The 27,849-nt window shown below is 36.2% G+C and overlaps 1 protein-coding gene across 1 annotated transcript; it reads left to right on the forward strand.

Moving 5' to 3' along the window:
• The first annotated feature begins 69 nt into the window (after positions 1-69).
• On the forward strand, positions 70-27,121 carry LOC106025632 (olfactory receptor 2M4-like). Its single transcript, XM_063236612.1, is given in 7 exon segments — positions 70-141; positions 7,235-7,745; positions 7,748-7,929; positions 17,323-17,374; positions 17,377-17,530; positions 26,258-26,407; positions 26,701-27,121. Coding segments are annotated over 7 exon segments (1,542 nt in total).
• Positions 27,122-27,849: the final 728 nt, after the last annotated feature.

The raw sequence follows: 27,849 nt of genomic DNA on the forward strand, positions 1-27,849 counted from the left end.
ATTTATTATGGAACAGTGATGTTCATATATACCGAACCCACATCTGGCCTGTCCCCTGCCCAGGATAAGATGGTGTCTATCTTCTACACCATCCTCACACCCATGCTGAATCCCCTCATCTTCAACCTGCACAACAGAGAGGTCAGCAGAGCCTTCATAAGGTGGAGCAAGCTTTGAGAATATGTTGTTCAATAAACTCTGGTTGGCTTCATATTACATTATTTGTAAAACTATTTCATTTTTACATTCAGTTCTAAACATATGCATTGTACACATATTTTCATAATAAATTTGTGAAAAGTACCTTCTACTTTCATATTATTGTAGATTTTGAATGCATGTGGCATTGGCTTTGTACCAGTGCAGAAGGAGAAAATTATGGGGTCACAAGGTCTCCACCAGATTCCAAAGGAAAACCAGAAGTGCCAAACAGGGTGCCCATGAGAAGGGAGAGTGTGAAGCTGTGTGAGAGAAGACAAAAATGAAGTGCAAAGACCAGGAAATTAGAAATGCCCAAAACATGAATTTGTGGTTTGTGAGAGCCCAGGAACTGAGTGGAGCCAACATGGTAGGGTTGCCCAAATGCTATGGAGTTTTTCTCTCACCACACCTCAGCCAGTTACTGGATGAGCAGCTAAAGGCAGTAATGTCTGCTCTTCTGTGTCTGGATCTTGCTTTGGCCTGTTTTCTTAGCATTACTCTGTTTCCCCCTTTTGGAGTAGGAGCATTTACAAGGTTCCATTATGGGCCTGCAGTGTTCAGCATTCATTTTTTATTTTCACAAGGTACCATAGCTAATGTTTCATCTTGAATCTCAGATGAGACTTAGGACTTGGAGTTTCAGCAGTGATGAAACTAGTAAAACTGCGGCAGCTCTGGGGAAAGAATAAATGCATTTTGCATAAAGAGACATGAGTTTTTTGTAGACAGGGATGAAATGGTATGCTTTAGTTCAAAATGTCACCCATGTGTTCAGCGTTTGGGCTTTCAGGAGACGCTTGCTGAATCCATAGCTGAAGTTTCTGCTAGCAGGTGACACCCGGTCAGAGAAGCTCTTTATTGGTATTGTGACATGAAAGGGTGAAACCCTTCCTGGCTCCTCCTTTTTCTCTCTGCCTCTTGCTGCCAAGACACCATTAGATTTTCTCCATGGCAGGCTCTTCTCTAATGTTTAGTTCCTGCCTTGGAGCCAGCCAACCATGGGCTGAGCCCACACTTCAAACCATCCTGTGCCCATGTAGGTTTCCTGCCAGTGAGAAAAAGTTACTTTTCAATTAAGATAAAGAAAGTTTATTGAGATGCTACTTAAATCTTTGTGAACCACTGAAAAGAGAAAACAGGCTTCTGTACTTTTATCCAGGCTGGTCAATTCCCACCATGGGGCATGTTATTTTTATTCATAAACCTTTCATAACTTGTCATGTGAACTCATCCCTGCTTTGAACGCAATATTACCAATAATGTGACATCTTCATACATCATTTGATTATTTTACATCACACATGAAATATGCAATGAGTGGCACATACTTTGGAGTATCTAAAGCTACTAGCAATAATGAAAACTCTTTGATAAAATGTTATCAGGGAAAAATTATGACCACTTTGCTATCATGAAAGCTGTTGGAAATCCCCAAGTCTCTCTCTCTGCACTGTGCATGCCCAGATCTCTGCACGGCCTGCCCCCCAGCATGTAGCTACAGTTTGGTTTTGATTCTCACTTTTGGAGAAGAAAAATATGCATCATTCTTAGGTTGAATTTTCACTCTCTCTTTCAAAGTCTTTCTCTCTCTCTCTCTCTCATAGATTTTTTTCATGGATTGAGTGTATTGTCTCATATTCCATGCATAGTGAATAGTTATACAGTTCCTCATATTACATACTGATAACATAGAAATGTACTAGCAAAGAAATGTACTATAGATTCAGTGTAAGTTATTATCACCAATGTGCTATTATATTATTCCATCCTTTGATAGTACAATATTAATGTCACATTATAACTGTGAATTTATTTGTAATAACCCAACTAGGACATGGGTGCACAGAGAGAAAAGAGCAATTTCAGAAATAGCTTAATTATATTAGATATATAAACAAGCATAAATGACCTAGAATAGTTTGACTTACTTTTCAGAGCTAAGTTTTGATCTATCTACAAGAGCCATATATCTATAGTTTACTTACATTGTCTTTCTTCAGTTTTCTCATTAGAAAGAATAGTCAATTGTGTATACTACAAACTACATAGGTGACTAAGTAACGTTCTCTATACAATCAGAAAATAATGCAAACACTACTCTAAAATGTGTCCTAAATGAAGGTCTAATTGAAATCTTACTTAACTTTGTTCCACAGAAAAGGAAAATGAAAGATTTCCCCAAATATAAAATGAATTTATTTTAAAAAATAGCTGTGATATTAATCACTGTTACATCAATTTTAACATAAAGTTGTGCTAATCATCTACTCTGGCCTCTTTTTTACACTATTTGATATGCTCTCCTTCTTTTGACAATCTTTTTATAAATCAACTTTGTAAGCATCCAAAATATTTAAAGTGCCAAGGGCTCCAAAATGAAGCACAATTAGTCCCCTAAATGGAATAGGTGGAATAGGGAAGAACCCATGCAGTTAAATAAAATGTGTGTTTCGGAACATGTTTCGCATGGTCTGTCCACATATGCAGGACAAACACCCTGCCCAGCTGCAGTCACCAGGACAATCCTTGGGTACAGGTTTTGAGGGACCATCAGAGGGAGAGAGAAAAGAAAGGGGAAAATAAAGTGGGATAATCCTGAAAGGCCACACAGTACAGAAGAAGGCAGAGCTCTGATTTCTAAAGGGAGGCCACAGCAATCAGGAGTTAAGAAAAGAGGCCAATTGTCACAGGTCTGCAGCAGAGGTAAGACACTCGATTTTTATCAGGGCTTTTACTAAGGGACACAGAACACTCTTATGAAAACAGTGGCAGTGGCATTGGTGTTTCTGAAATGTTGTTCTTTTAGGAACACGAAAACTTTCAGTATGACGAGAGATCTAGCAATAGAGTTGTTCTGAAGTTTGCATGCTGAATTTATTGAAAAATCCAGAAGATATCTTACAGAGATGGGAGAAGGCAATGTGGAGCCTACGCAGCCATCTGAACTGTTAGAGTTGAACCACACACAGAGTTCTGTGAGTTCAACTCAGTTCATATTTATTTCAGTCTAAATGTTTTATAAGGCTTCCTGGGAAGAGGTAAAATATTAATAAAATGGAGAGGGTAGTTGGATGGATTTAGCTCACTTTGCAATTAAGTGTTCTTTTTTATTCTTAACCTTTTCTTTTTAATTGGTGAATACTGTGTTTCAGAATTAACACTACTATCCTGGCCTGCGGGTAAGTCCATGGAGACCCTAGAGGGGGAGTGGAGAGGAAAAGGAACAAGAGACACAGAGAGCAGAGACAAGATGAAGAATTCCAATCAAGTCTCATTTATTCACGGAAGGAGTAACAAATATATAGGGTATTGAGGAGGAGGGATTTGGGTTCGGAGATGTCAGCAGGTAACTTAGTGGCAGGACTGAGCGTTATAGGTCAATTCAAATTTTCCGGCTCGAGCTCATAAGGCAGGTTGATTAACATAATTCCTGAATAGATCAAGCAAGTTAGGAAGGCAAGGTGCTGCTTAACTACCAAACAACTCCTAGAGGGAGTTAAAGTGGTACAGCCCGCAGATGTTAAAGTGGTACGGCCTGCAGATGTTAAGGTAGTACTGCCCGCAGGTATAAAGGTGGTACAGCCTGCAGATATAAGGTGGCAGCCAATTAAAGGGCTTCCCACACACTACTTCTTTAAAGAAAATACAGGAAGTCCTCATTTGCAGCTGCAGCCTGTAAAGCAAGAGAGTGAACAGTTCTGCTGCTGTCAGGGGAGCTCCTAGGAGCCTTCAGAAGAGGGTGGTGCTGTCACCCAGGTCACACGCAGAACACGTTGTGCAGGAAGAGGGTTCTGGGACACTGGGACTGGCAGGCCTCTATGTCACAGGGAGCTTCAGGGCTCCAGAGTCCCCTTCCTAAGGGGAGGAGGGCAGTGCTGGGCAGCAGGAAGCCCATCCCAGAGAGAGGAGTGCCACTTCCCAGGGAAAGCAGAACTGGGGTTTCCATGGGATCTACTCCTGCCCACCATCTGTGAGTATGGCAAGTGTGGTCTCCACTTGCCAAGAGTCTGACTCGGTTGAGAACAAATGCAAGGTAATACATATGAGAAAATACATGCATGTTGTAGGGTTATACAGGAGATGTTTCTTAGCCTGGTTATTAAAACCGTGGTGGTGTAGTTCTGATGGTATGCTGAGCTGCCTTAACCCCTGCCTGAAACCCTGTGTTCTCTCTGCAAAGGAGTGATAGAAAAAGGAGATGAGATATCCTTAATGACTCTTTCACTGTATTTCTGTGATTATTAAACCTTATGGTAAACATCAGTATCTTCTGGTTGGTAGATTAGCAGCTCAAAGGAACTTTCAGAAACACTCACACGTGAGCAGCTCTGATCGTGTCCTTTAATTGCACATGTGAAGATTTACATGTAAGAATGGTGTAGTCCCTCTTGTGCTGTTATGGCAAACCTTTTAGAGACCTGTGCCTAAACTACAAACAAAAACTTACTTCTGTGTCTCAAAGGGCCAACACTGCCATTAAGCCCAAATAGTGAGGTTTTGGTTTAGAAAATCAATATGCACATTAACATCTTTTGTCTTAAAAGACAAACAGCATACTTGCAGAACTGACCTAGTGCAAAGGTTTTGTTTTTAAATTATTAGGTGATTTTTCACCCCCAAAGTATCTGTTTCCTTATTTATGTCCATTTGAGTAATCAAATACACTAATGAACAAAATCCCTGGCACTCCATGCCTTAAAAATGAAACAATAATTTGGTGAAAGTTCATTTAGTGAGTCACACAGAACTGAAGCATGTTGAATGCACTGGGATAGCTGCATGGAAGTTCCAGGTTCATCCAAGTTGCAAGATCCAGGCACATGGTGGACCCCAGGGGCTGAGATTCTCCAGATGCTCTGGGTTTACCAGATCTCTTCATGATTTAGAGCCCCCTGCCCTTCCAGTCTCTTTAGTATTCCAAGGACTCAGGATCAGTGCTCAGTCTTCTTTGGATTTCACTTCAGAACTCTGTTTTGGCACCTGCCTCTATTTCTGTATAGTTAATTTGTCTTTTCTCTAAATTTTTCTTTCTAAATAAAAATAAGTCAGTAGAAAATGATACCTTTGAAGTAAGATAATTTAAAAGATCTATACCTATACCTATATATCTATACCTATATTTATATCTATAGCTATGTCTATATCTATATATACACATGTTGTGTGTGTGTGTGTGTGTGTGTGTGTGTGTGTGTGTGTGTGTGTACCTTCTTTTGAATGGAGCTTTACTTTGGGGTAAATTAATTAGGAAAATGACTCCATAGTATGAGGTTTTATAGACATTTTGAAATCAGTTGGAAACATTTTACAAAGGACTGACAGGTGATCTCTTTTTTAATCAAACCTCCACATCTTTCATCATAGTTACTTGGGCTTTGTCCACCTCCAGAGTGTGAGCATTTTCTCCCTCATCTCCATCTGAAATGGTTTCCTGGTAACCCATCACTTCCATCATACATTAAACAGCTGAGATGGTTTATTCATGCGACATCATTTTATGCCACCCCATAACTTCAACCAATACCTTTCCTGTGTTTCCTTGATTAGCAGCAACAGTGAAGCATGCAATCATGTGCAGATGCTGCCTGTTTCTCCAGGCTCCTGATGAAACTATCTGTTCTTCCTCCCACACAATGCATCATGCAACCTGAGTCCTTGAGCTGGGCTTAGGGTGATTTGTATGCTCATTACTTCACTTGTAGTGGCAGACATGCCCCTAGTTCCACAAAACTAAAGTGAAACCTTTAAGGACCACAGAATGAGCATTCTTTTGTTTCCTACATCTTTATATCAGGAGTTTATAACATGTTTTGTAGCATAAAATTTCGAAAAAGCAACTTCTCAAAAACACAAATGTACACTAAGAAACAAAGAATGCAAAGCTCATTTCCCCTCCTCAAAGTGTAAATAAGGAATAAAATATATAAAATTATTTTGAAGCAGGAAGAAATTGTTTAAAGAAAAGTAACTGGGATGAGGGTAAAGGAAGTAAAGAAAACAATGAGAAAAGAAAGATAGAATGAAAACAAATGTTTTGTTAATATGGATGAGAAGAAGGGTGGAAAGGGAGGAAGGGTAATGGGAAAAAAGGAATCAAAATGTATCACATGCAGGAACAAAGTCCCTATGATAAATGTCATCATTATGTATATTAAAATGGTGCCAAAAAACAACAAAAGACTGATAAGGAGATATGAAATTATTCTTAAAACCTAATTCCCTCTTTACTTTTTCATGAGTATTTAAGAAATTTTCATAAAATTAGACAAGAAAAGAGTTGGAAAATTAGGCAGGTTGGAAAAGTTATAATACAGGCTATTTGTCAGGCGTGATCATGTATATCTGTAATGCCAGCACTCAGGAGGCAGACTCAAGAGATTTGGTGTGAGTTTTAAGGCCACTTTGGGCCATTCAAGTCTTGAGTCTGGTGAACTCAAGTCTGGCCTGACTACACAGTAAGAGTCTATCTCACAAAACAATATACACATGCCATTAATCTGTTCTCTGGATTTAAGTGGGGCTGTGTTTCCATTCAGTAAGGCCCCACTGTATTTTCATTTTGCTGAGGTTAGGCAGTAGGAAGAAAACATAAGGACAGGAATTATCCTATTGAGGAGTCCACCTAAATGGAAAGAAATATCAACAAGAGAGTCTCCAATGATAGAAATAATTTCATATAGACAAATATAATAGCTTTCTCCTAAGATTTCTATTTACTCAACCAATGAGTTAACTAGTGTGCTCTTATGAGCTCTAGTAGCGTTTTATGTGATAGTAAAGAAGTGTTACTGGAGATTTTCTTTGTGAAGGATGAATGAAAACAGTGGAAAAATAAAAAAACCCTGGACAACTTCTATTAATAGATGCATCAAGGGGGGGTCACTAAGTGTTGGCGAGAGAAACTCACACGTGCACTGCATACCCTGCCCAGTGGAGGCCTTTCTGCAGTTATACATTTGAAAATTGAACTAATAAACATGCTAGTACCTTCTCTGTAACTTTCAGATAAACCAACTTATTTAGGATGGGATAGGGAAACCAGACTTTCTACTTTGACTTCATCTTCCTGGGAATCTTCGATCGCAGCCCCAACCACAACTTCCTCTTCACACTCTTCCTCACCATCTTCACAGTGGCCTGTGTGGGGAACACAGCCATGGTTTTGCTCATCTACCTGGACACCCTGCTGCACACACCCATGTACTTCCTCCTCAACCAGCTCTACAGCATGGATCTCATGCTCATCTGCACCACTGTGCCCAAGATGGCCATTAACTTTCTGTCTGACAGGAAGGCCATCTCTTTGGCAGGCTGTGGGACCCTGATCTTCTTCCATGTGTCCCTACTTGGAGCTGAGTGTTTTGTGCTGGCTGTGATGGCCTTTGACCACTATGCTGGCATTTGCCATCCTCTGAGGTACCCAGTCCTCATGAGCCAGAAGCCCTGTGTGCTCCTGACTGCTACTTGCTGGATCTTGGGCTCTCTGAATGGCATCATCATGCTCACAGCTTTCCTGTCATTCTCCTACTGCCTCTCCTGGGAATTCATCACTTTTTTTGTGATGTGGCAGCCCTGCTACCTCTCTCATGCACAGATACATCTACATTCAAAAGGCTGCTGTTCATCTGCTGTGTGGTGATGCTCATCTTCCCTGTCACAGTCATTGTCACTTCCTACTCCTGTGTCCTTCAAGCCGTCATCCACATGGGCCCTGGGGAGAGTCGTCACAAAGCCTTTGTTGCCTGATTTGTGATCCACCAGCTCCAGGGATTTGGGCATGCCTGCTTGCACCTTCAACGCTGAAGACTGGGCGGCCTGGGGTGAGTATCCCCGCACTATCCCAAGCCCTGGCAGGGTGTTAAGATTGTTGCTCCTGCCGTCCAGGAAAATTTGCAGCTTCCTCCTTCACTAAACTAGCTCAGCAAGGCTTCAGTCTGCCTGGCCCACCCCCAGTGACCATCTCTCAATCCAGGGAACAGGGTGGCCAGTGTCCCAGAAGTGGAGAATATAGAAGAGGTTTTCCAACAGGCCCAGGGGAGGCCTGGGAATAACACTTGAAACACAGAAATACAGGAAAATGACAAAACAAAAGACCAAAATACAACCTCAAGCCTCCAGCCCTTCCCAAGAAAGTTTAGGAGCTATGTACACAGAAGAAAATATATGCCATACACCTGAAATATCTGAAATAATAGTAATTCAAATAAAGAAGCAACTCTGGGAAGCCTGAAAGGAATTCAAACAAGAAATAATCTCCCAGGTAAAAGAAGAAATGATAAAGGAAATGACAGAGATACTGAACATATCTAAAGAAAACACAGTTGGGGCTGGGGATTTAGCTCAGTGGCATGAGCGCCTGCCTTGCAAGCAGGCAGTCATGAGTTTGATCCCTGGTACTGATAAAAATGAAAAAGACAAAAAAAAAAAAAAAAAGAAAGAAAGAAAGAAAGAAAGAAAGAAAACACAGTTAAAAAATTGGAGGAATGAAACAAAAAAAAAAGAATGGCTAGAGAACAATATAATAAAAAAACAATGCATGAATCAGATGCAAAGAGATATACAGGAAATCAAAAATTCCATTGAAATTTGTGAAAATCACCTCAATGAAAATGAAGATAGATTTTCAGACCTTGAAGACAAGAATGCAGCAAGTGAACAGAAAGGAAAGATCTTTTAAAAATAACAAGGAATCAAGAAATAACAATTCAAAAACTGTAAGATGATGCAAAGAAAAACAACATAAGATTGATAAGGATAAATGAAAATGGAGACAACACAAAGGAGGTCAACAGGATATTTAGAGAAGTAATAGCTGAAAATTTCCCAAACAAGAGAATGGAAACTGACATCAGGATCAGTGAACCATATAGAACTCCAAATAGCCATAACCAAAATAAAACTACCCCCAGACATATAATAATCACCATCCCAGAAATCAAAAATAAGAATAGAGTATTAAAAGCTGTCAAAGATAAAAGACAGTTCACCTATAAAGGAAAACCTATCAGAATCACAGCAGACTTCTCAGCACAAACAATAAAGTCAAGAAGAGCATGAAGTGAAGTATTTCAGATCTTAAAGGACAATGATATCCAGCCTAGACTGATGTACCCTGCAAAACTGTCCTTTAAAATCGATGGAGAAAAAAGATACTTCCATGACAAAGAACACCTAATGAACTTCATGATCACCAAGCCAACACTGCAAAGAATACTGAAAGACAGTTTAGATACACTTAGGAAAAAATGACTAAGCAAAGCAGACAATGAAACAGAACAGAAAGATAAAGATGTAACAGCAGAAAGATAACATGCCAACAATAAACTACTATGTAACAGTTATAACCATTAATGTAAATGGTCCCAATGCACCAATTAAAAGAAACAGACTGGCAGAATGGATCAAGAAACAACATCCAACCATATGCTTTTACAAGAAACTCAAAAGGATACTCACAGACTGAAAGTCAAAGGATGGAAAACAACATTTCATGCAACAGGAAACCCCCAAAAAGCAGGGGTACTATTCTGCTTGCAGACAATGTGAACTTCAGATGAAGAATGAGCAGAAGAGATAAAAAAGGTCATTACATACTGGTTAGAGGGAAACTTCAAAGGAAGAGATAACAATCTTAAATATATATGCACCTAATTCCAGAGCACCAATTTATATAAATCAAGTATTAATAGAAATGGAAACCCAAATTAGCAACAACACAATTATGACAGGAGACCTTAACACACCATTGACATGATGGGACAGATTAACCAGACAGAAAATCAGCAAAGAAACAACAGAACAGAATCACACCTGTGAACAAATGGACTTGATAGACATATAAAGTATTCCATCCAACAACATGAGAATATGCATTCTTCTCAGAACTACATGGGACATTCTCTAAAAGACACCATATACTAGCCCATATACTGTTTTAACTAGAACATAGTTAAATAAATGCGAAATAGTTGAAATTATCCCATACATGTTATCAGATTCATAGCACTATGAAACTAGAAATTAAGGATAACAGATATTGTGAAATTCCCACAAACACATGAAAACTGAATAACATACTCTTGAGTAATCAGTGGGTCACAGGGGAAATAGAAGAAGAAATTAAACAATACCTACAAGCAAAGGAAAATACAAATACAACTGGCTGGAATCTGTGAGATGCAATGTAAACTGTCCTTAGAGGAAATTTTATTGCACTGTGTTCCCACATCAGGAAAACAGAATGAATACAAATAAATAACCTGATGTTACACCTCAAACATCTAGAAAAAGAAGAGCAAGTCAAACCCAAAGCCAAAAGAAGGGAGGAAATTATAAAAATCAGAGCAGAAATTAATGCAATAGAGACTAAGAAAACAATTGAAAGAATCAATGAATCAAACAGTTGGTTCTTTGAAAGAATAATTAAAATTGATAAGCTTGTAGCCAACATTATTTTAAAAAGGGAAGAAAAAGCTCAAATTCATGTAACAAGGAAGGAAAAAGGAGAAATCACTACAGACTCTAGAAGTACAGAAGATCATCAATACTATTTCGAAAACCTCTACTCTAATGGGTTTGATAATACAGAAGACATTGACAGATTCCTAAAAATATATGAAGGACCAAACCTAGGTCAAGAAGATGTAAAACTGCTGAATAACCCAATTTCTATTAATGAAATTGAAAACGTAATTAAGTCCTTACCTACAAAGAAGAGCCCAAGCCGAGACAGATTCACTGCAGAAGTCTACAAGAAATACAAAGAAGACTTAATGCCTGGCGACACTCCTCAAACTCTTCAATGAATTTGAAATGGGAGCAATCCTTCCTAAGTCATTCCTTGAAGCAAATATTACTCTAGTACCAAAACCTGAGAAAGAACCAACTAAAAAAGAGAACTACAGGCCAGTCTCCCTAATGAACACATATGCAAAAATACTCAGTAAAATATTGGAAAATAGGATGCAGCAAATTATCAAAAAGATTACATACCATGACCAAGTGGGATTGTTCAACATACATAATGGTTCAACATTCAGGGATGGTTCAACATACATAAATCAATAAATGTAATCCACCATATCAATAAAAGCAAAAGTAAGAATCACATGATCATTTCTTTAGATGTAGAAAAAGCTTTTTGGTAAGGTCCAGCACTCACTCATCATAAGAACCTTACAGAAAATTGGAATAGATGGTATTTACCTCAATATGATAAAGGCCATCTATGACAAACCAACAGCTAGTATCATACTAAATGTCCAAAAACTGAAGGCTTTTACCTTCAAATCAGCACAAGACATGGATGTCCCTTATCACCACTCCTATTTAATATAGTAATGGAAATACTAGGCAGAGCAATTAGACAAGAGAAAAAAATTAAAGGGTTAATGATAGGAAGAAAAGAAGTTGAATTATGCTTATTTGTAGATGACATGATACTCTACATAGAAAACTCCCAAAACTTCATTGAAAGGCTCCTAGATATAATAAATAAATTCAGCAATGTAGCTGGATACAATATCAATACTCAAAAATCAATAGCATTTCTATACATTAACAACAAAATCACAGAGATAAATAAGAGAAGCCATACCCTTCACACTAGCAATGAAAAAAATGTAATATTTAGGAATTAGTCTCAGGAAAGAAGTGAAAGATCTATATAAGTAAAATTATAATACACTGAGAAAAGTAATTGAAGAGGATCTCAGAAAATAGAAAGATATCCCTTGCTCATGAAAAGAAAAAGTAAATATTGTGAAAATGGCTATTCTCACAAAACTGTTATACAGATTCAATGCAATCCCAATAAAAAATACCATCAACATACCACATAGATCTAGAGAAATCACTCCTAAAATTCATATGGAACCAGAAGAGTCCTAGAATAGCAAAAACAGTTCTAAGCCGCAAAGGCAAGGCAGGAGGCATCATAATCCCTGACTTGAAGTTATACTACAAAGCAACTGTGGTAAAATCAACATGGTACTGGAATAGAAACAGAGCTAGAGATCAGTGGAATAGATTAGAAGATACAACCACAACTACAAACACACTCAACCACCTTATCTTTGATAAAGGGACCAAACATGTTCACTGGAAGAATGACAGTCTCTTTAATAAATGGTGCTGGAAAACTGGCTCTCCATATGCTGAAAAATAAGACTAGACTCATGCCTATCACTAGATGGCATCTAAATGGATCAAAATCTAAATGGATCAAAGATCTGAATATTAAAACAGAAACACTAAATCTATTGGAAGACGAGTTGGGTAAAAATCTTGAAGACATAGTGGTAGGTAGAGAATTTATGAACAGGAATCAAATCACATGGGAAATGCTTCTTAGAATCAACAACTGGGATCATGTCTTATTAAAATTTTTCTGCAAGTCAAAAGAAATCTCTAGCATAGTGAAAAGAAAACCTACAAACTGGGAAAAAATCTTACTCAACTATCCCTCAGACAAATGATGTCTGTCTAAAACATATAAAGAATTTTTTAAAAAAAAATCAGACCCCCTAAATTCAAGGATACAATCCAAACGTGGGCATCTGAGATGAATGCACAATTCTCAGATGAAGAAATACAAATGGCAAATAAATTCATGAAAAAATGTCCATCATCATTACTCATTAGAGAAATGGAAATTAAAACCACATTGAGATTCCATCTCACAGCAGAAAGAATGGCCAGGATCAAAAAAATTACCAACAACAAATGCTGGAAAGGCTGTGGGGAAAAAGGAACTCTCCTGCACTGTTGGAGGCAGTGTAGACTGGTGCAACCATTGTGGAGGTCAGTCCAGAGATTTCTCAGAAAGCTGGGATTGGAAGTCCCATTTGTTCCAGCTATTCCACTTCTAGACATATTCCTAGAAGAACTGAAAACATCATACCACAGTGATATAGGTGCACCCATGTTTATAACAGCACATTTTGTAATTGCCAGATCATGGAAACAACCTAAATGTCCATCAAGTTAAAGAATGGATAAAAAAAGATGTGGTATTTTTATACAATTGAGTAGTAATCAGCTATAAAGAATGATCACATTGAGACCCGGGACTCCACAAAGCAGCCAGGACTGCCCTGCTGCACCAGAGGGTATTGTGAAAAGCTCTGGAGCTCTGAAGCCAAACACCGTGCAGTTTTCTGACCATTCCATGCTGTGCCGGGAACACAGTGAAGGCAAGTGGTGTAGTGTGTGGTACACTCAAGAGTAAGACCTGCCCTGAGCCCTGGTGAGTACTAGGAACTGGGACCCATGGCTACTGTGGTTGGCCAGAGGACATCTTGGAATTGGGCAAAGCCCACAACCACGGTGACATCAATAACATGAAGAGTCTGGTGGAAGACATCATAGAGTTGGGCAGAACCTGTATCTCGGTGACATCAGACAGTCGCCCCTGGCGTAGAGAGGTCTGGTGGAGGATATCTTGAAATTAGGCAGACCCGCTGTCCTGGTGCTCCTGGCACAGAGAGGTCTGAAAGAGGACAGCTGGGATTTGGGCAGAACCCTGTGCCATGGTGACATTAGTCAGCTGCTTCTGGCACAGAGAGAACTGGCAGGATATGCTGGGGCTAACCCAAGCCTCTGCTTGGGGCCCAATAAGCAGATACAAAATAAACATCCAGAAAGTGACAGCCTAATTTACGGATTGATTGGCACAGAGGCTGGAGGCTAGCCTGCACTGTTCTTGCACCCCTGCCTACCCCAAATAACAGCAAATTGGGAAAGAGAGCAAAAACTCAAGTCAGAATGCTTCTGAAAGGCCATAAGCAATACGGAGAGGGCCAGAGACCCCCAGGACCCTCCAGTCTGAAAGAAACCAGAAACATGACAAGAGATAAAAATTTAAAAAAAAATCTCCAGCTGCCCAACGTGAGAAAATAAGCCCAAGAGAAGTAAACACTGAAGAGAACCAGCACAGTAACCATCCAATACTGGACACAGCATAGCCGAAATTAAAAAATACCTCCATGACCACATAGATGAATTTAAAACTGTACTCCTGATCCAAGTGAGGCAAGATATAAAGAGATTAATTAAAGAAATGACAAGCCCCGCCCAAGAGAACACAGATGGAAGAACTGAGGAAATCAGAAAAGAAAGAGAAATTTCTGGAGAAGAATTTAAACATAACTTAGACTACATGAAACAGATCTAAAGAGATTACCAGGAAACTAAAAACTCCATTGAACACTGGCAAAATGTCTTGACAGAAACTAAAGCCAGCCTTTTGAAACTTGAAGAGAGATTTATGACATATGATTATGAAAGAAAAAAATCTCTTAAAAATAACAAGGAACCAGAAAGAAACAATTCAAAGGCTAGAAGATGACAAAAGAATGCATAATGTAAGAATAAAGCATGTGAGTGAGGAAGCAGGAGCAACCAAAAATGAAATACAAGGAATATTCACAGATATATTAAAGCAAAATTTCCCATGTATACCAAAAAGAAATGATACCCAGATAAAAGAGGCATACAGAACACCAGCTACCTACAACCAAAACAGATCTACACCTAGACATATAATTATCAAGACTCTAGAAATCCACCAAAAGAACATAATATTAAAAGCAGCCAGAGAAAAGAAGCAGATTACCTACAATGGGAAAATTATCAAAATAACAACAGACTTATCAACACAAACTCTTAAATCAAGAAGGGAATGGGGAGAAATATTCCAAGTCCTGAAAGAAAATAATATGCAACCAAGACTCATATATCCATCAAAACTCTCTCTCAAACGTAATGGAGAAATAAGATGCTTCCAAGACAAGGAGGAACTGTGGGAGTTCGTGGCCACCAATCCAACACTACAGAGAGTGCTGAAGGACATTCCAGAGAAAGAGAGGAAGGGATACGAGGATTCCAGCAACAGTGGCAGAGAGGCCTCAATGAACGGGGCAAACAGTGGAATGAGGGAATAAGGTGGACAAATTATAGCAGAAAAGTGCAGTAGCAGACATGAGGCAAAGACAGTAAGCTATAGTCTTTAGTATAGATAGCTCTGAAACACTATAAAAAAGGCAGAGGTCATAGTTAATAGTGTATCAGGATTTAAAAGACACAGTAGTCTTATCACCATGTTTAGTTTGAATATACTTTGTTCTGGTCTGTCCACTCATGTCAGATTTGAGGGCACAGACATCTAACCCAAAAATAGCAGGTTATACCATGGTAACTATTCTTACTTTCCTATTAACTTAAACTGAAATACTGTGTTACTTACATTGTCTTACTATGACTGATCTTAATTGAATCCGATTCATAAGACCACAGTTTTGCCTTGGCTGATTTTATTTGAATTTGGTATGCTTGTTAGTATCAACCCTAAAAGTAGAGGCAACTACTCTGAAGATGACAAGAGGTAAAAGATATCCATACTGGTATTAATTATTAACAGCTCTCAAATCCTACAATGCTTTCAAAGTTGTGTTTTTATAAAAATAGATAATACTATGTTTAACTATATTAAGCAGATGATGTGGACAAATCTATTGAAAATAACAAGAGAAAACATAGTAACTACGGAAGATATTGTGGTCTTATATGTCTTATCCATTGCATGTTTTTCTAGGAATTTGTTTTGCTATCTTGTTATGATTTGTTTTTCCCTATAATACAGAGAGCATAGATATATATGTAGAAATTCACACATGAGATTTTTTTTAAAAAATTATTTACGGGAACAGATTATATAATGCAAGATGTAATGAACAGATACTCTGAAGAAGAGACACTAAGAAACCCAATGTTAATTTTGTAGCATTATGATGTAAATTCTAGCAATACTATTATTCACTGATCAGAATGATATTAGTCTAGTCTCTTAAGTTCAATTTCAGCATATGTAAAGATAAGGACAGCTACTACGAAGAGAATGAGAGATGTGATGATAATTATTATTGTCTTCCCCAATGTTAGATCTTGAAGATCTAAAAAAGACTTCATCATCCTGTAATGATTTGATTAGTTCTATAATATGCAATATGTATTTAATATGCATGAAAATAGGAACAACTATTTGTAAGAAACTAGAGACAATTAGACAAACAGTGAAGATCTCCAGTGGACTTGCTTTGAAATCTGTATTTCTTTAAATTGTTTTTTTAACTGTTTTGTTATGTTTTGATATGTTTAATCTTACTCTCTTTGAAATATAAAACAAGTATGTAGGACTGATAACCATATTACAGAGCTTTTGTTCGATAATTGAGCAGAACTGTTTGCAGTGTCACTTTTTGAATGTAATTTTAAATACTTTAATTTTGTAACCTGAACAGCTATTTGAAGATGACAATTTGTAACTTATCAATTAGAAATTTCTTACCGTTTATTTTTCTGTAATTTTGTATCATTTCTACCCTTTTTTATCTCCATGTATTTTTTGTTTCCCTTTCTTTAAATAAAAAAAGAATGATCACATTGAGATATTTATAAATAAATGGACACAGCTTGAGACCATACTCGTAAGCAAAATAAATCATATTCACATGTATAAATACCGAATAGTTTCCCCAGTGTAAGAAATAGTAAGAATACATAAAAGTATGTGGTAATCATAATTCCCCATTATATTGCTTTGAATCATTATAATGTTTTTATTCATTAAGTGGAATGGTTTTATTCTGGGTTGTTTGATTTTATTGTCTGTGATGGTATGAACAGCTATTTTGAAGAAAACAAGACATTATAATATCTAGTGATTATTTAATATTGTCTTGTTTTGAAGTCCCACCAAGCTTATGTTCTTCTGTCTCCATCAGTTTTATTGTGTTATATCTCATTATATTTTATTATATGTGATAGTATAAACAAAAATTTTTATATACAAGAAGATAATATAGTAACCATTGTTCATTTTCTATTAGTTGGTTCTGAATATCCTGTAATACTTTCATTCTCTTGAATTGTTTTACACTGTCTTTTTATGTTTGATACTGTAGTATATGAAGGTATATTCAAAAATTTCAAGGAAACAGACACTATGGTAGCTACTATTATGTCGGATTGTCTTGTGGTGAAACACTATGTTGCCTAAATTGTTCTGTTCTGCCCTGTGTTGTTGTGTCCTCTTTTATCTTAGTTTAAAAAAAAAAAAATTAAAAAGCCTTTGCCACCTGCTCCTTGCACCTGTTAGTGGTTGGGCTCTACTAAGGGGAGCTATGTTAATGTACATGAGACCAGCCTCCTTGCATGCCCCCAAGCTGGACAAGATTGTGTCAGCCTTCTATGCCATCCTCCTGCCCATGATGAACATGCTCATCTACAGCCTGAGGAACAGGGAGGTCTCCATGGAGCTTAGGGAACCGCTGTGGGGAGGAAAGATCCTATGATTTTGTAGTAATCCCTTGAAAGTCCATTCTAGACATCAAGGAGACTGGATTCCCCTGTTTTACCCCAAGCTTGCTTTCCTTATTTCTGCTCTTGTTTTTTCAAACTTAGGAGTTAACACTACACACACACACACACACACAAAATACATGCAATACACATTACCCTCTAGCTGAGAGGAGCTGACAGTTGGTGGGCTGTGCCCACCTCTACCAATGTCAGTTGTTTCCTCAGTCCTCAGCCTTGAGTGCTGGTTGATTCTGAGATGCTGCATTTCCAGCCAGGAATACATCTGAAAGCCGTGTCTCATATGTGAATAAGGGTCCCAGTTGGTACAGTCTTTGAACACGTGTGTCTCTCTGTTCATGGATCAATCAGTTTTTATGATGTTCAAAATTTGTATGGGATATTTTTACCTTAATCCTTCTCTACTTAATTCCTAGACATTTATAAGTGGGGAATCAGTGTGGGTACTTCTTTCAATTAAGATTCTGTATGAAATGGCTCCTATCAAGTTCTCTCTTTCACCTTTATGGTAAGTGTAGATTTTTAATGAGGTTGGATAAAACATCTCTTCCATTTGGCACCACAATCACCCTTGTTATCATGTTTATTTTTATTTATCTTTCATTCTTACAGTAGAGAATCTGCCTGAGAAATTAGAGAGCTATCAGTACGTAGAATTGATAATCTTGTTTTCTAAATAAAGATTTGAATAAAATTATTTGTTATTAATTAACTTTTAAAATCCTCCCTCTCCCTCTCTCTGCCCTGCTCTTTTAGGTGCTAGAGATGAAAGCCACTCCCATGGGGCTGTACCTTGAAGCTACCCTCTCTGCCCTTTAACTTTTTATTTTGAAATAGGATCCAGCTAACCTTGAACTTGAATTCCTCTTGCCTCAGCCTTCTGAAATTACAGGAATGTGCCACACCGCCTGGTTAAAGATGATTCTTCAGTATTTCTGGTTTCTAAATCTGTCCAGGTCTTATTGTTCTGGAAGGGGGATATGCTTTGATAAAACATTTATTTTTCTAGTGTTATCACATGATTATAATCTGAATATCTAAAGCCTCTGTTCCTCCAGGAATGAAAATAGTCATTACCCCTTTGCAGCAATTGCCTTGATTTTTCTATCTTGCAATCCAACCTTTAATTTAATAGTATTTTGTGTTTTAATTTCATCTTCTTACTAAATCTAGATTTTATGACTAAATGACATGACCATTGGTTACAATGGATTGCATTCCTCAGGCAACTACAAAATATTTTGTGGCTAGTAGAATAGTTTCACTACTTTTATTTTTAGTAAAATTCATGGATCAAAAATGCAATATTTAATGTTTACAATTCAGTGGTGTTAAATATATTCATGTCCTTGTGAGAACATTAACATGAATCTATTTATAGTTTTATTATTCTGAGAACTCACAGGTGTTAGCATTTATGTCCCATTCACTGCTCCCATTGTTCTTGGCAATTGCTGTATTTTGCCTAAGTTTAGGGTATTATGTCATATTAACAAAATGTAATAATGAAACTCACTTTGGAATATTAGTACATGCACAGAATGTTTTTATTACTTTTCCCCTAATACTCGTCTCCTTTTTCTTCCTCTGGTCTTCTTCCACACAGCAAATGCACTACTTTCTCTGTTGTTTGTCTCTCTCTCTCTCTCTCTCTCTCTCTCTCTCTCTCTCTCTCTCTCTCCCTCTCTCTCTCTCCTCTCTCTCTCTCTGTGTCTCTCTCTCTGTGTCTCTCTCTGTCTCTCTCTCTGTTTCTCTCTGTCTCTCTCTCTGTCTCTCTCTCTCTCTCACACACACACACACTTTCTATCACATAACTAATATAAGAAAAGATGGCACTTAGCATGATGGACCTCAATTCCCACCATTTTTTCCTATAGGGACATGAATCTGAAGGAACAGATAGCCAAAAATTTACTAGATTTGGAAAACCAGCAGCAGGATACTGAGAGAAAACTCCTTGTCTTCCTAAGAAGGGCACATCCAACCATCTTGCAAACTCCATTCTTAGGTTGCCTTGCAACTTTTGATCCACACAGTCCCATAGTACCAAGTTTGAAAGTATAAGCAACAACTATGAAGACAATAAGATTCATTGTGACGCCCATTCTGGTTGACTATTATCTTCTTTTGAAGTCCTCTAATGTCTCCAATGTTTTGGTTTTATTGGTCTTATTATTTACTGTTTTGTTCAATTTTATTATAACTGATGATATAGGCAATTCTTTTTAAGATAACAAGAGGCATTATGGTAACCATTGTTGATCATCTTGTATTTTGTTTTTACATTATGTATTATGTCCATCCTTTTGATTTGACTGACTCTGTCCTGGTATGTCATATTTGGTTTTACTTTCTTCAAAAAAAAAAAAAAAATAGTAAGAACTGTGGGAGTAATAAAACCCAAAATGTGTAATTGTCATTATACAAAAGAAAGGAAAAGAAAGTTCTCTAAAGATATAACTGCATATATATTTAAGTTATAAGATAGATAACCATATTACTGAGTTTTGTTGGATCATTGAACAAAACTTTTTGCAGTCTCACTGTTTGAAAGTCCCCTCTATATGCTTTAGTTTTGTAACTTCAACAACTATTTCTAAGATGACAATATGTAATTAGCTAGTGATTTCCAACTGTTTATTTTTTCTGAAATTCTGTATAACTTGTACACTTTTTCTGTTTTTTTTTTCTTTTTTCTCCTTAAATAAATTTTTTTTTAAAACTGTAATAATCTGCCTAGTCTGCAGTGTAACCATAGTTTTGAGTTTGGTTTTAGAGGATCATGTTTTGAAATAATCTTTTTCTATACATTGTTTTTTTTGTTGTACTATTCATACAGTTTTTTCAAAATAAATCATAAAGTATCAAAAAAAAAGAAAGTCTCACCACTAGATTAAGAGGAAGAAAGAATATCAGTGCTTGAACACAATACTACAGAAAAAAGGACTATAAGATTCTGCTACATTGTTTAAAAATAAACAAACATGAGACAATTTTAAGTTATTGGTAAGAAGCAGATGTGCTGCATAATGACATATGAAAGCTATTTATTGAAATGCTATCTGAAACTTTCTAAAATCTCAGAATTGAGGTATATATTCATTATGAAACTCAAAGGAAAGATAACCAGAGAAATTGCCCATTGAATATTCTACTGGAGAAACCAAGATTATTGCAGTCTCTCCGTTTGAATGTCTACTTTGTATTCTTTGATACTGTGATTTGAGCAACTATTTCCAAGATGATATTATGTAATCTATTAACAGGTGATTTCTTACTGTTATGTTTTTTTTTTGTAGTTCTGTATTATGTGTAACCTTACACTGCTTTGTTTTGTTTTGTGTTTTTCTCTTTTTCCTCTTAAATAAAAAAAAAAAGACCAAAAAAAAAAAAAAAAAAGAAAAAAGAAAATTTCAGGAAAGAAATGTAAATTGGAAAACAATAGTAAACTTAGCAGAAATAGCAAATTTCTTAGCAGAAGCTCTAAATGTCAAGAGAAAGAGGACTGCCATATTTTAATAATAATATAAAAGTCATTGACAATTTTGATTACTACTTCCTAGAAATGAGTGTTTCAGAATTAAAAGAGAAATAAAGACCTTCCATGACAAGCAAAATTGAAAGGAATTCATGACTACTCAAATATACATGAAGTACTAAAAGGAACACTATTCTCAAAGGGGATTATAAACACAAGCAAAAGGACATAGGAAAGAAGAAATATGATTAGAAGAATAAAAAACAAAAATACTCTTAAATTGTAAAAAGTGACAGGCATCTAGACATACTTTTCCACTATGACTGTATTCATAAAAACCCTTAAGTTTTGATTAAAAGACATAATGACAACTCGGATCAAAAAAGGAGTCAAATGTATATTTCCTACAAGAAACTCATCACAATCATGTATTCAGACATACTGAAAATGAAATGATGGAAAATAGTATTCTATGCAAATAAACTCTGAAAGCAAGTCAGATTACTCACATTCATATCAGATAAAACATAGTTCAAGCCAAATTTAATAAGAACATAAAAATACTATCTCTTTTTATGGAACCATCCAACCAAAATCTGTCATGATCATAAGAATATATTCAAAGGAATTTGATAATTTCAAATGTGTAAAACAAACACCAATACACATAAAGAAAAGATAATCTCCAATATAGCAGTTATGATTAAATTCAATACTCTGTTATCACTAATGCATGAATCATCTAGGCCAAAAAAAAAAAAAAAAGCAAGTTAACAAAACACAGGGTAATTAAACAACAGTATAACTCAGTTGTACTTAAGAGGTATCTTCAGAATTTTATTTTCAACAAGAAATACTCATGAAACCACCTCCAAATACTCTAAAATTGTGTTTTAGGATGTTGTTTAGGAACTACAAAGGGATAATAAAATTAATTGTGTTTCATATAGTAAAAGAATAGTAACATCAATATTAACAGAAGTTAAGATAAATAGAGTAATACTTTGGAGTTTCAACAGTACATGTTTGAATTAGCCATATATTTTTAAGGCATCAAAGGAAAGACAAAAAATGCATAAAGTCAAACAAAACTAGAAATAAAACTCCTTACCGGTTTTGGAAAATTTTGAGAGTGACAAGAAGGTACTTATTGATATGAGTACACAAGTCACAAAATCAGCATACTAAATAAGCAACCTAGTGGTACATTTCAAAGTAATAAAATCAGAAGAATTCAAACTGCAATCAAGTAGAAGACTAGAAATAATAAATGTCAGAGCTGAATTTAATATAATAAAAGTAAAATCAATACAAATGACTGATGAAACAATAAAAAAAGAATGTTCTTTGAAAAGTTAAAAAATTGATAAAAGGTTAAAGTAACAAAAAAGTAACAGTCCTTTTTATCCATATTAAAACTTAAAATACTCTTTTGTGATAGGAATTATGGTCATGAGACTATTTTTTGAAATAAATAATACAGAGAGTGAAATGTTGAAATGTCAGAAGTTCCAATAAAGCAATGTGTTTTTCCCATTGAGTTGACCCTTAAAAAACTTAAGAACATTATTTTAAACTTGGCAGAGCTCCTTCCCCAGCCTTGGCCCAGGGCCATCCTATGTGCTGTAGACATGGCCTCTGTGCCACAGGTTCCTGTAGACTTTCCCAAGCAAATACATACAAAGACAGCAAACCATCTGCATGACAAGATGGCCTGGATTTATGAAATCTCCAAGTGTTTCCAGTGGCATCACTGTTGAGTAGCACAGGGATAAGAGCTGAGCGAGTGGGCTGCCTGGAAAACATCAGGTAAGGATCAGCAGAAAAAATGGCTTTGGCCATGTGATGCTCATGAGATTATGGTCAGCCATCCAATCTAGTGAAAGGAGATAAGTGTATTTCAAAATGTATTTTTCAAAAGAGTCATTACATGAAGTTCATACTCCTGAGAAAGTACTTAAAATGATTATGTTAGATATAATTACAAACTTCAACTGATAAAATACTTGAGTAAGAAATTTATAAATTCAGAAATTTCATATGCAAAACTTAGAAGACAATTTTAATAATATGAGTTCAAATTATAGATGGATAGACAAAAGAATGATAGATTGTTTATCATTTTTCTCTAAAAATAGATGAAATAAATGTGACCCTTAACCACTTGTATTTTTAAAACATGCATGTACTTTGTACTAAAAAACAATCTCATAAATTCTGCAAAGGTTGTGCATGATTCCTGACATGTAAAGTGAATTCAAAATGAAACTGAAAATACACACAATGACTGATGTTACCCACAAATTAATTTCTTGGATTTATAATAATATTGACATAAACATTCAGTGCTCCTCTTCTTGAAATTATTGTTACTTTTAAAAAGATAAGCGAAATGTTTTGTAAAATATGTATTAAAATTATGTAATCTCAATTGATATTAGTCAATAAATAATGTTACTTTTTTTAAGGATTCAAGAAATTAACAGAGGACATCATATTTGAAGAATAAACACTGAATCCTCAGGAAGAGCGGTGGTGTCACATTTAGATCTAGAATCAAGACATGCTCATTGCATGGACCCACTCCCTGAGATGAAAGTAAACCTCATGCACTCTAAGCAAGAATGAATAAAAAATGAATGAAATATTAGGGAAATTTAGAAATGAGAATTCTGCTATATGTAACATGAACTAGATAACAGGAATTATATTTTTAGAAGTAGGAATATTTTCATGCAGATATAGAATGTATCCTATTAAATGTTGATTCCCTGGAATTTTCTCTTTTGCTCATATGGATTGCTGTCTAAATTGAAATCATGCCATATTAATCTAATTATATAAGGAAGTGAGTGTCATAATCTATACAAGAAGAGAGAATTTCCAAATCGACCTTAAAGGCAACGGCTGCAATTTAACAGCTCTCCTTTGAATATTAATTTACACATAAGTTGCTTGTATCCATGGGAAGGAGAGGATGTTTACAACACTGGGTTGAGGCAGATGACAATGGAATTTGGCCGCATTCCTGTGAAATGAAGAGAAGAATCCATCATTTAGGAGTCAAATTTCTCACTGACTGTAGGGGAAAATATGCTTTTTTATGTCACTCAGATATTTTTCTTTTCAAATGGTACAACGTCATGGAGCTAAAAGAATGTTTAACGTTTTTTATCTATCAAATTTACATGAATCTTTTCATTATAAAATAGTTTTCATCTAAATTGTATACAATAATATGTAAAAAACTTTTACACTAAATTTTTAAAAAGAGCTATCTTTTAAACTCACTGCATAGCATATTTCAATATGCTATGTTTCTTTTTTTTTCTTTTTTTATTTTTATTTTTTTTATTTAAGAGGAAAAAGAGAAAAACACAAAACAAAACAAAGCGGTGTAAGGGTACACGTAATACAGAACTCCAAAATAAATAAATAAATAAATAAAATAACAGTAAGAAATTAGCTGTTAATAGATTACATATTATCATCTTGAAAATAGTTGTTCAAATCACAGTATCAAAGAATACAAAGTGGACATTCAAACAGGGAGACTGCAAACAGCTGTGTTCAATGATCCAAAAACATTGATATAGTCAGCTATTTAACACCCCTAAACACACTTGCTGTTATATCCGTTAGAGCTCTTTTTTTTTCCCCTCTCTTTTTTACAACAAAATTTACACATTTTGGATTTTATTACTCCTTAGTTCTTATTACTTTTTTGGGGGGGAGAGAATACAATCAAATATGGCAAAACAAAGCTGTCAGTCAAAACCAAGGATAGACATAGCACATGGTGTAGAACAGAGTACAAGGTTATCAACAATGGTTATCAACATTGTCTCTTGTTTCCTTAAAAAGAATTGTCTATCTCATTAGATATTATAAAGTTGGACAAAACAGTAGAGAACAAGACCAATAAAACTTAAGCATTGTAAACATTACAGGACTTCCAAAGAATATATGCTATGTTTCAATTAAAGTAGTACTATCATTATGTGATTCAATAGTATGTTTTCTATGCTTATAGATAATTTGTTGAAAGTAATTTAGATATTCATAGGAATAGTGGTTCTTTCAATTACACATCCATTTCAAGCTATGGCTAAATATAATGCTTCACATAGTTAACAGGTGAATAGTTATTTTATGCATGATGCAGTCATTTAAATATTCATTTAAATGAAACTGACGACCATGTTAGACATTGTTGACAATTTTTGCCTATTAAATAAAAATGTACACAAATTAGGCAATAATGTTCATTAAAATACAGGGAAGAGAAGTATAAAGATGAAAATAATGTGATAGTAGCTATGCTGATTTTGGTAATAGTGTCGATGAAATTGTAAAATCACAGCTTTCAGTGAGGGGTCCCCAAGGTGCCATGAAAACACTCTGTTTGGGAGCCAGTCAGTTCCAGGGGCTCCAGGGAATGATGGTGTGGTTTTAGGTTTCTGTGGCTTCTCTATGATATGCGATTATTGAAATCGTCTTCACAAGGATACAGCTCTGATGGACCTTGCAGAAGATGCGAAAAAAGGAAGTGATCAGAGGGTATTTAAAAATTGGTGAGCGGGTTCTCAGGTTTTGTTTTGTTTTGTTTCTCTTCTGAGATTTACTTCCTTTCAAAAGTCTGTCTTCACAACTTTTTAAATGTGTTTCTAGCAAAGCAAAAGCAGATAATCTTTTGAAAATGCAAAATAGTTATGAAATAATCAGGCTTCCAGAAGAAAACTCATTTTTGGAGTAATAAAACTTTTAAAAATCTGGGTCAGTAACTTGGTATTTTTACTGAATTATAAACATACACTTACAGTGTAAGATCTCATCTTGATTGCAATTGGTTTTGGAAATAAATACAATATGTGAGTTTGAGTACAGATATATAAGTATATAGCATTTTCGTAAATTCATGAATTCTTATTACACATTTTGTACATGTATGTGTGCCAAGCTCAGATAAATGTGCAAGGCAGAAACTGAGGATCATTTTACAAAATAGTTTGTTCTGTATTAAAGAGCTGTAATAGTTGAATAAGGCAATATGAATAAAATAATAAATTAAAGTATCTTTTTATTTTTTATGAAACTTACCATTGCAAAGACACTTAGAAATAAACTAAACAAATGCCAGATGGAAAATTATACTCAGACCTCCACTGACTTCATCCTCCTGAGCCTGTTCCCCCCATCAAGGTCTGGCTTTGTCCTCTTCATTGTCATCGTCCCCATCTTCCTAATGGCCCTGGCTGGCAACTTGGCCATGGTTCTGCTCATCCTCCTGGATGCCCACCTCCACACTCTCATGTACACCCTGCTCAGTCAGCTCTTCCTAGTGGACCTCATGTAATCTGCACCACTGTCCCCAAAATGGCTTCTGACTTTCTATCTGGAAACAAGTACATCTCCCTCATTGGGTGTGGGTTTCAGAGCTTTTTTATTTCCTGACTTTAGCAGGTACAGAAGGAATCCTCTTGATGAGTATGGCCTATGACTGTTATGTAGCTTTTTGTTTTCCTCTGCACTACCGAATCCTCATGAACAGAAAAATGAACACTTTGATGATCCTGTGATCCTGGGCACTAGGTGGTATCAATGCCTGTGCTTACGCAGGATACATCCCCTGTTCCTTACTGCAGGTCCATGGCCTTCAATCATTTCTTCTGTGATGGCCCAGCCATGCTGATTCTGGTCTGCATGAACACCAGGGCTGATGAATATACCATGTTCCTGGGTGTCATCCTCTTTCTCCTGTTGCCCTTCACTGTCATCATGTTTTCCTGTGGGAAAGTTCTCCTTGCTGACTATCACGTGCACTCTCGGGAAAGCAGGAAGAAGGCCTATTCCACCTGCAGCATCCACCTCATCGTGGGGACTTTCTACTGTGCACCGTCTATCTACACCCAAAGCCCCTCAGATCCCAGCAGAGAACAAGGCCCTGACTATCTTCTACACCATTTTACACCAATGTTCAATCCTGTGAGCTACAGCCAGAGGAAGAAGGAGGTGATGGGGGCCCTGGAACAAGTGACTCGGGGAATCTGCTCTGTGAAAATATAGGCAAAATTTCTGTTTCAGTATATTTGGCAAGGAATCTAATTGAAAAATATTTAATACTCAGGCCTTAAAATGTATTTATTCTGAAATACTTCAAATTCCTGTGGTGTGACATAGTATGTACATGTTCTGTTCCCTAATATTTAATTATTGCTTCTTTCTCATCAAACAATGTGCATGTTTTCCTCCATGACTACTGAAAGCTCCTTGCAACTAAAAACCACCATCTCTGGAGCAACACCACTTTAAAGATGAACTTTTGGCATGGGAACACAGATCTAAGTGTCATCTTAGGCTGAAGAAAAATAAAGAAATAATCCATTTCCCTGGTTTTGCTAAGACTAAACTCTGTGGAGGACAAAGTGCTAGGGTGGGACACTATCAAGCACAGTAAGCACAGTGAATAGTGAAAGGCAGAAACTGTAATTCTGCTAAGCGGTGATCACTAAGCTCAACAAAAGTGGCAGAATTTTAAGAAAGAAAATATATGTCTTTTTAGATTGTTTGATAGTTATAAAAACATGTTTTATTTATTGAGCATCTCAGAATGGTGATGACTATGCTCAATATATACAAATATTTTCTTGCATTATATTTCATTGTAGACATAGCCTTTTTATCTACTAACATGTATATTTTATATGAATTCCTGCAAAGTAAATGCTTTGAGTAATGTATCTGTATGTAACCTGCATGAGGAAGACGGGCGAAGTGTTGGTGTTTAAGACCCT

This window comes from Cavia porcellus, unplaced genomic scaffold (assembly GCF_034190915.1).
Source record: "Cavia porcellus strain 051 isolate PalLab524CR breed Dunkin Hartley unplaced genomic scaffold, mCavPor4.1 scaffold_2, whole genome shotgun sequence".
In the NCBI taxonomy this organism is placed as follows: Eukaryota; Metazoa; Chordata; class Mammalia; order Rodentia; family Caviidae; genus Cavia; species Cavia porcellus.